The following is a 9,935-nucleotide window of genomic DNA, read 5'->3' as shown; positions in this document are numbered from 1 at the left end:
AGGTGACCCTGCTTGAGCAGGGGGGTTGGACTAGATGATCTCCAGAGGTCCCTTCCAACCTCAGCGATTCTGTGATTCTGTGATTCTGTGATACTGCTGACATTCTAAGCTGCCAGCTCAATTAGTCCAACACCAGAATCACCTATACTAAATATCTGACAAAAACAGAAATTACTTTTTTATACACATACACATCACACTTTTTATGTAGGTATGTCTAGAACATTTGAAGCTACATACTTCTCCAAATAAGTATTCAAGATTGCTAGATCAACAGCCTTAAGACCTAATCCTGGATTGGTTTTGTACTTGCAGAGTTATCATTGCAATACATGCTAATTTTGCCAGACACAGGGCAGGAGCAACTCTCTAGCACACAGTGAGAATGCTCCTGAAAATCATTCCAGGATTTGCAGTTTTGGAATGAAGATCTTATATAGAAAAATATCCTTTTAAATAAATAAGTAACCATCACCTCAAACAGCTTAAACACAACACACAAGATTTTGTTGTAAACACATAAGATTTTTATAAACATAAGAGATAGTGAACTCCCAGTTGTAAATAAGTAACCAGCGGCTATAGGAATTTAATCATCTGAAAGCAGAGTTCCAGTTTTTGTTGTTGTGGGGTTTTTTTTGTTTTTTTTTTTTACAGTCTACTAATAAGTTACAGCAGCGATTTGCAGAGTTGTGATGAAAACTTGCTTTAGGAGCAGTTTAGGGAATTCCATTCTGTACTTGGATTGCTTATTTTAAGTAAGGAAGACTTTCCTATTTGCAAATGTGGTATCTCTGAAGAGTTACACAGTGCTGTACTGGTACAATGAATGCTTTCAGAGCGCTAATTAGTTCAAGTTAAGAGCTGCAAGGGGAGGTCTCTAAAGAGCCCTGCAAATAAAAGCCCCTGACAGCCCATTTCAGTTACTCAGACATTCTTCTTTCCAAAACGAGTAAAAGAGTAGTGGTCCCCTCCTCTGCTTGTCACACGCAAAAGGGAAAGAAAAAGAAACAGGATCATGAAATCTGCTTTCACTGATTATTGCAGCAGCATCCTAGCGCTTTGTTTTCTCATGGTGCTAAGATGGATGATGGGTATTTTCTGATCCCAGCAGTAATCCTACTTGTGGGTTAAGATAATGTCAAGGACAAATTCCAGCTCAGGTAACCTACTGCTTATAGTTCCAAGTCTATATGCTAAGACACTATGTAGCATTACAGTGCATTATAAAACAACTGTGCTCAGAGCTCAAAGTGATCATCTTTCAGCAATACCTGGAGCAAGAGTGCAAGCATGTTTAGTTACTAAACATTAATAAACCTTGAAAGCAATAGGGTTGAAGGAAGTAGAACATAATACATGCATATATACATCTTTTCAGGATTACCTAGAAAGCTACTCAGCAGATTCTGGAAATGACAATGTTAAAAGGCATAGCCAGAGAATTACACTTGGGAGACAGACCTCATTGTTTAAAAACCTTAAGACATTAAATCAATATGTAGTTAAGATGGTCCTAAGAATCATTTTGGCAGCTATTACTACTAAATGATTTTACAAGGTCAGCCTAATGAATCAGGTAAGTGCAAAACATTTGGAAAACGCTGTATAGCAGGACACTATTTATGCAACTTTTAAGTACAAGACATAATATGGATTTACAGCATAACTGAACTCACATAGCTTTATTGACAAACAATAATCTTTGAGCACAAGTTAGATACCATTGGCACAGGCAATCAGATGTTGAAAAACCTACTGAGCTGTAAAATTTTGGCTCCTATACTTGCCTTAGAATTATTTTCTATGGTGATACTGCTGTGCTTGGTGCTAGAGAATTAAAGCATTAGGAGATTATAGTGTCCTTCTGTTCAAGAAATCTGCTCTTTCTGCATGATTTCACAGGGAAATGAACACTWTAAGAGAGCGTGGCACCTTAGACTACTTCTCTAAGGACTCGTACAAAGGGAGAGGCCATTTTGGGACAGTGTGGGGTTCACAGTCAGGGAGAAAGAAAAAAAAAAGAGAGAAAAATGGTGACACGATTTTTAATATAGTTGAATTTCCTTCCTGGTTAACTCCTGTGGGGTTAAGGATGGGATCAACAACAAAGGCTTAAAGTATACAAAGCATCATGCAAAATGGTTCATTTGAACCCTGGGTTTCTTGGAAAAAGGTGGGGCAATTCAAACAACACCCTTTTAATTATGTCAAGTACAAACCAAAATGCGCAGGGAGGAACAAGAAATCTGTTCACCCGAATAGAATGGCAGCAATGGCTATGCAAGGTAGGAGAGCAGTCATCTCCTGCTAAGCTGCGATTCCAAAAACAATTTAAGCTTATAGTAAACAACAAATTCACCATAAGCCACTGGTGTGATACTGGAAGAAAAAAGGACCCAGTCAATCCTTACATCTCTTTACAAGAGAAAGACTAGTGAGGTGGTTTTACCTCAAAGACATAGCATTGGTGGGAACCACACTGTGTATTGACCAAGACTTGACTATTCAAAGTGAAGTTTAAAAATTGGAGAGGGGACAGAAAACAATACATAAAGAATTCAGGAAAGGGAAAAAGTGCTTTATATTGATAGACCAAGAGCTCAATCAACAAAGAGAAAAAAAGATTGATTAGCGCATAAATTCATAGGGAGAAAGCCCAAGTCTTCATAAATCTCATCAATTTTGCCAAGACAGACCCATGCCTGGAAGGTGGAGTTAGACAAATACAGCATGTGTTCTCAGCAAGTGAGGCGATTAACTATTGAATCATGTTTCCAAGCAAAGTACAATATAATCAAGACTGCAAATCTAAACTGGAAGAAGAAAAAAAATAGTATAACGAAACACACATTATGGAACTCCACAGGGGGGCAAACAGCAGAAATTTAACAATAAGCATGATTAGAGCAACAAGCTTATATATGTGTGCAGATGCCCATGAACCAGTATCTATTTATCATCACTGCTGGCAAATTCCATGGTACCTTCCCCAGCAGACAATTCATATGACATCTTTTTTTCCAAGCTACTTGTAAGAGGTTAATTAAAACTAAGTTCAACACTCTTACCTAAAGGATTCAAATAACCAAAAGAAGATGGCCCTGGACTTGAAGAAGCTTCTTCTCATCAAAACATTCCTTTTTGTATTTCAAGGTTTTCCTTAGTTCTTTCCCTAATAAACCTTCCCTCTACATAAGCTCTTCTTCTTATAAACCCAAATTAGTCTTAAAATACTAGTTCTAAAGATCACTTATGTCTTCACATGGACAAAGGGGATGCTGCACATATGTGATGGTATTAAATTATTCACATTAGGAGTCTCTCCAGATGAAGAATCACTGGCGGTAAGCGTGGATTCCCCAAAGTCCAACAGAGCTGAYAATAAGCACAGTCTTACAGTTTATCAGCTTTAAAATAACCATTGCTATTACTGTTTTATTTCATCKGAAAAGTTGTCAAACATCATTATTAACTACAAATATTATTACTTCATTTACAACCAGGAGATGTATACTCCATCAGTTATTCAGCCTAATATCTCCACATAAAAAGTCATGGGACTCTATAGTAATTCAGTCTAAATATTTCTGCAAAACAAGGCCAAATTCTATGGAGCCATGAAGAACAGGAAGCAGCCAGCACAATTTTGTTTCAGTTGTCTGTAAGCCTTATCCAAAATTTACTCTCTTCAACAAATGATATTGCATGTGACTCTGCTATCCATTTCTTTCTCCAAATTTATCAGCCATTAAGAAAGGCTTAATCTGTTTATTCATTCAACATGCCAGGAATGCTATAAAGCCTCTAGCTGCCTGAGCAGTCACTTAAAGAGATTTAGCAAGTTTTGCTTGAACTCTTGCCAGCCTCTTAGTGGCTGCTTACAGGTGGATCCAAATGATTTGTAACAATTGCAAGAAGCTGTATATGACTTTCTCTATGGAGCTACCTCTGGTTGTGCAGTCCCCATTTTCCCCAGGATTGCTTTACAGAATGCAATCCACATGCCTAAAACTGTTAGAAAATTAGCCCTTTCATCCCCCAGGGCAGCGTGGCCTCAGGCAGTTTCCCCCATCCTCAGAGTATTTCACTTGTTGATTGTATTCCTAGATTAAGAGTCTATCCTTCTGAAGTCTCACAGTACAGAAAAAAGATAAACCTCCATTACAAAAATACCTGTCTGTGACCAAAATAATACTATTTTGCTGTAGCCAAACAATTCTCACGCCCCTCCCTAGTTCCCACCACCACTCACTCTGGGAATCTACCAGAGTAGAAAGGAACACCCCATCCTTAACAACATTAAGAGCCATACAACTTTAACAGTAAAATTGGGAATAAGCTCTTGATAGTTAAGCTGAAAATCAGCAAGCAGTCACAGCAAAACAATTTACTTTCTTTTTGTGTTTTCTTTTTCTAACTTCAGACACTGAAAGAAATTATTTACACACCAAAGTAAAGCAAAAAAACCTGCAACACTTCTAACTCACTTTTGTTATATTAAAATAAATATTAGGACAAACCCCTCCAACTAATGTGTGGAGTATAGATCGCACATGTGTGTTGCTGCTTAGCAGTTTGCTGAAAATAAGCATCTGTTTTCTACCTTCTATAAAAATGTACTACACAACAGGTCAATTGCATTCAACAGTATATCAGAGTATAATAAAAAAGGCTAATTTCAACATGGCTTTGGAAGAAACATACTCAACATAGCACTATGTTGTTCCACTTTGTCCTCCCTTTCCTCCCTCTCTCCCATAGCTTCTAGGCATCCAGATATTCAGGAGGGGAGCAGGCAACAAGCTAGGACTGAAACAAGGAAGAAAATCTCCCAGCTGGCCCGAGCAGTCATTTGCTCAGTACTTGTGGCTAGCGAGCCAGAAAGTGGCACTTCATCAGCTATAAAACAAGGGATGTCCTTAAAAAAAAGGGTGAAAGTATGAAAATCTCTGAAATCCAGAGATTCTCAGAGGTTTTTCTTCCCCCCTTCCCCATTCTGCATTCTCAGGGAATCAGCTGCTGTAGTGTTCAGCAGGGGATTTAATTCTTACCGACCCAACTAATATTAGTACTTATTATCCGTTACCATGATTATGCCACTGTGTTACCACCTAGCTTTGTACTTCATCACTAACCAAAACCATCCTAGCAAGCAAGCCGGGTATGTTACTTTTTAATGGCTATCCTGTGCTGGCCTGCAGCTACACAGCTGCACCCTGCCTTTGGACACCAGCAGATGGGAATGGTCTAGCAAGGCTGGACTACAAGCTCATGTGCTTTCACTTTGTCGTTGGCAATCCCTAGTCTAAATGACCTAACTGTGCCTTCAGGCTTCAAAAGACTCATCTATGAACATAGAGTTTTCCTYACAGCTGAGATGACAGCAACACACAAGCATGGAAAATCAGAGAAGGAAACAAATGAGATAAAAAGAGGGGCAAGTATGAGCACTGCTGCTAAAAAAGTAGTGAAGATCACATGAAAGCAATCTGGAGGCAGACTATACTTTCTATATGCTATCATAAAGCCACGGTAACTCTAGTGAAGATAGTAATGAAAGCAGATTGCCTTTTACCACCCAATCCACCAAAACCTTGAAAGGGTTTAGTTTGAAACATTAAATAGGAAGAGAAAACTGAGATGACTAATGACTGTATCCTCCCCACCCTTGTTTTTGATATTTATGATCCGGTGAGTCAGATGCTTCAGAAGGCAGAGGCCCTGGTTACTGTCTGCTCCAGAAGTTAGCAGAGGAAGACAAATGTGAGCAAGAACAAAGCAAAGATGCATTTTTGCTTTGAAAGCAAGGCGACATCTGAGAAAAGCAGAGTTTCGCCAAGCTCCCTACTTCAACCCTCCCTTCCCCAAAACTTCTTGCCGTGAAAGAGCCGCCCGGCCTCGGCCCGGCTCCCGTCTCCGGCAGCACCGCACCTTCCGCGGAGCGGCCGCGGCGCCGGGTCCCGCCTGGCCCCGGCCCCCATCTGCGCTCGTCCCCGCGGCTGCGCGGCGGGCGCGGGAARCCTGCGGCTGGGCTTACGGCCGAGGGCTCCGTTACAGGGGTCAGAGAGGCAGCGAAAGCGAACTGCAGTCCCGTGGGAGGAAAGTGCGCGCTGCGAGTAAGGGAAGGAGGAAAAATTCCTCCCCGGGGAAAAACGCAAAGAAACAGAAAAACAAAACTAAACAAAACAAACCCAGCAGCTCAGTTTTTACTCACTTCATACTCACTCACTGCAGGGGCTTTGCTCTCTCCATCTTCATCTCAGGCTTTCTGATCCTTGTTTCCAATGAGAGGTTTTCAGAAGCGCTGCTTGTATTTGTATCAGAATAATTGGTGGGTGCCAATCTCTTTTAAAAAGCATTTCATCCTGTCTGCCACAAGGGAGGACTTCCCTGCCCATTACTTGTAAGAGCTGGATAAGGAAGAAATGTTTTAAAGTAAAATCATAGTAGTATAGTATATATAAAGTAAAAATATATCATATCATATAATCATCATATAATCATCAGTATCATATAATAGCAAGATCAARAGAAAGGGCATTCAGTGATAACTGAGTGGAAGATCGTAAATCATAGATGGTGAGACTGTAGGACACGTACACACCATGCTGCACAGAAAGCCTTGGGCTCTGGCTGGAGAAACTGCCCTGTAGCTGGAAGCAGGATGGCCTCATCTAATGCAGGGGGCAAGCCGATAGCCCTGCTGAGAGGGCTGTAATCAAGGCAAATCAATGCGGCAGTGTCATGTGGGTGCATGGGTACCAATTCTGGATGCCTGGCTAAATCCCCACCATATTTTGTCATGCCATTAACTTACCAGTGCATTCACAGCAGGCTTTCCTAGCGCTAAGGCTGTAGTTACATGATCATCAGCCAACATACATAGTGCTGCTATTGAAACAGTCTCATCTCCCCGCAGCTCTGTCTGTGGATTCTCACTGCTGCCAGCACTGGGATTCATGCGGTTGCACAGTCTGGCTTGCCGTACAACTTGACAGGGCCACAGGAGCCCAGGACCTCTGGTTTTACTGGGTACATATATTTATGTTGGTTTAAAGAGAGGGTAAATATATGTCATGCTAAAATTGGTTGTATAAACTGCTTTATCTGATCAAAGTTAGAAGAGAGGAATAGAGATTCTTTATGTAGATATATTATTGGGAGTTCTAAAATGCTCAGAGACAAAATAAGTATTAATATAAATATCACTGCAAGGTACAGAAATCAAACAATCAGAACTTAATAACTAGGCCTTTGTAAAACCTATTTTATGGAAGAAGTTCACAGTGTCACCAGTTGGTGCAGTATATAAATGTCAAGAACGGCAGTAGGGACTTAAATGTTCATCTGGGTATAGTAAGTAGTGATTGCATTGTTTTCTTCAAGAACCAGCAGCTTCTGCCCAAAGAAGTAATTGAATGTATTCAGCTGGGAGATGCTCATGAAGTGGGGCAAAGAAATGAGAGTGAAAACAAGGAAGGAGCCTTCAGCACAGATAAGGACAAGGAGGCTTGTGAGGAGAGAAAGTATGCTTGAATGCCTCAAGGAGCAGATATAAAGTAAAGGCTCACAAATGCTAGAGAGGAGATTTTTCTGAGACTTGGAAAGCATGAGGTGAAGACTGTACAATGCAGGAAGCAGCAGAAAGTTCCTGGATTGCAAGCCAAACCTGAAGGAAAGGATCCACTCTGCAAAAAGGCACAGTGAAGGAAGGAGAGGTTTGTTTTTGTACCTTTTGCTTCATTGCCTCCCCCTGCAGATCTGATCACGCTGTTCCCTATTCTCACTGATAGCTCCTACCTGCAGAAAACCTCATTCTGACCAGCCAGGAAGGCCCCTCCTTCTGGTCTTTCTGACCATCTATTTGATGAGTTAATTTTGTGTCAACATTTTAGTACATACTTTTGTTGATTTAAATCAGTTTTTGTTAGCCTACATTATACATTGTGGTTATTTTTCTTTTCCACAGAACTGAAAACTGCATTTTTTAATCTTAGATGCATTGTCCTGGTAGGCTGTCATCTCCAGGGTTGTTGATTATGTCTTTACAGGTAGGTGATTTCATTGTTTTTTGTTTTTTTTTTTTTACTTTGATCCTTTTAGCTTGGGGTTTACAGTAAGGCTGCTATATTTTTAGTCCTTCAAACCAATCTATTTGGCCAGCTGAGTGACATATTCACTCTCAGTGACATGCAGGCACCGAGTGCCCCCAGCATACAAGTATAACCGGTAAGACCAGCTTTAACTTCAACCCTCCAGTCATCCAAACTGAAAGGGTGGGACAGCTGCACAGAGCAGAGTTGGTCTGTGCCGAAACTTTCATGTTGTCAGAAGCTGTGTTTGCAGCTTCAGGAAGAGCCTGCAAGTGCCAAAAAAGAGTGAAGTGAGAAGTGAGATCTGTACTAGTAGCATCTTCACTGCCATATATAAGAGGCCTCATTCCAGATCAGGACCCAGTCACACAATGCAGCATCAGGATGAGCTGTGTCCCTACATGTTTGTCTCTGCCCAGTGGATGGCAAGGATGAGAAATATTGGCTGTCTCAATGAGCAGTCTTAAAACTTGTGTATGCCTATTTCATGTTAAAAAAAATGCCCTGAGAATGTGTATACTGATCACATTAGCTGTTGGGGCCCGAGTGCAGCGCACGGCCCTGCCACCTCCCCGCCGGGGCTGGCTGCCCGCGCTGCAGCTGGCCCTACCGCAGCCTGGCCAGGTACCCCGGGGTCTCCCTGCAGGACAAGCAGGGCAGGAAGCGCTGGGGGCTCCCTGGGGGCCACCCCCAGCCACGGGAGCCGCGCGGGTGCCCAGACCCCCTGCCCTGCTCCCAGCCGTGCTTGGCTGCGGGTTGTCCGTGCCCTCCCCCCCCCGACGCCCACTGACCCCAGCCTGGGGGTACTTTAAACAAATCTCTGCATACTTTAAACAAATCATATTAGTCACAGTCAAAATCTGATAAGTACTAGACCACAGAAACTGAATGCACTGAAAAATTCTATTTGGTTTTAGAAAGGGAGAAATGGAGCAGGAGGAACAAATAAACAAGAGGAGACAGACTGAAGTTACAGATGATTCATGAAATACTTTGCTTTTTCTCTGCCTTGTTCTTTTATAAGCAGCTGCCTTTTTCCTAATATGTTTTGACCCAGATATTAGGTAGCTGAAGATGTGCTTATTTGTTATGTCTGTTCAATCACCATCCAGTCCATCTCCTCTTCATTGTCTCTGTATAAATCACTGCTGCTCCTCCCAAGAAACGTCTCTGTGTTAGAGAGGGTTTGTGGACATGTAAAAAGAGATCAAAAGGGAAAGAATGGTTGCAATGGTTTCCAAATTTAAAAATATATATATTAAAGGAAAGAAGAACTTACTTTACATACCTATTATTTCTTTCAAGTTACAGTTCCTCTTTAAGAGGAGAGTTTATATTATTAATCATACAATCATTACAGTAACATCATATTAAGTTCTCGAGGGGGTCAAAAGTCAGTGAATCCTAACTGCTTTGCAAATCATATGTGTTTCTGAATTTTTAAACTATTCTCTTTTGTCTTCCAGTCACATGTGGAGACGTTCCATCACAGTGTCTGGATTCTTAGCTGACAAGCCAACACAGATCTGCTGAAGCCCAGAGACTGATTTGTTTTTTGGCACTTGAGTGCTTGCCCTAAGCAGTACAGCCAAAAGTGGGGAGACTGGCAGGTATGATGAGCCCTTTCTGCAGGTGCTGGGCAGAGAATAGAAAAAGCCTCCTTGTAGTTCTTACATGGATCAGTAGCTCAAGTAAAGTACAATCAGATGTGACTAAATTGTTGGGCCCATGATCAAAGTGGGCATGAAATACTTGCYGTATGATTTGTTGTTCTGGAAAGCCAATCTGCTCTTGTCTTTGCCTGCAATCTTTTAAAATGTTTTGGTCTTCCAAGAGGAA

General features: G+C 41.4%; 1 protein-coding gene and 1 long non-coding RNA gene across 5 annotated transcripts in view; one reads left to right on the top strand and one right to left on the bottom strand.

Moving 5' to 3' along the window:
* The window catches only part of LOC112968858 (arylsulfatase D-like), a 19,386-nt gene extending 13,083 nt beyond the window's left edge, over positions 1-6,303 (bottom strand). The window contains exon 1 of one of the 4 annotated variants that reach the window (XM_026071526.1): positions 6,218-6,303. In XM_026071526.1, coding sequence (XP_025927311.1) covers positions 6,218-6,222 — 5 coding nt within the window. In that variant the 5' untranslated portion in view covers positions 6,223-6,303. Of the gene's footprint in view, positions 1-5,934; positions 5,968-6,040; positions 6,055-6,217 lie in introns of those variants that run through there. The other 3 variants (XM_026071528.1, XM_026071529.1, XM_026071527.1) reach the window with 3 other exon arrangements.
* Positions 1-9,700, top strand: part of LOC112968861 — a 27,687-nt gene extending 17,987 nt beyond the window's left edge. The window contains exons 2-3 of the long non-coding RNA XR_003254477.1: positions 7,973-8,054; positions 9,563-9,700. This is a non-coding gene — a long non-coding RNA (uncharacterized LOC112968861). The remainder of the gene's footprint in view (positions 1-7,972; positions 8,055-9,562) is intronic.
* Positions 9,701-9,935: the final 235 nt, after the last annotated feature.

This window comes from Apteryx rowi, unplaced genomic scaffold (genome assembly GCF_003343035.1).
Source record: "Apteryx rowi isolate R43461 unplaced genomic scaffold, aptRow1 scaffold_327, whole genome shotgun sequence".
Lineage (NCBI taxonomy): Eukaryota > Metazoa > Chordata > Aves > Apterygiformes > Apterygidae > Apteryx > Apteryx rowi.
Note: the sequence above shows the minus strand (reverse complement) of the source record. Positions and strands in the feature narration are given on the sequence as shown.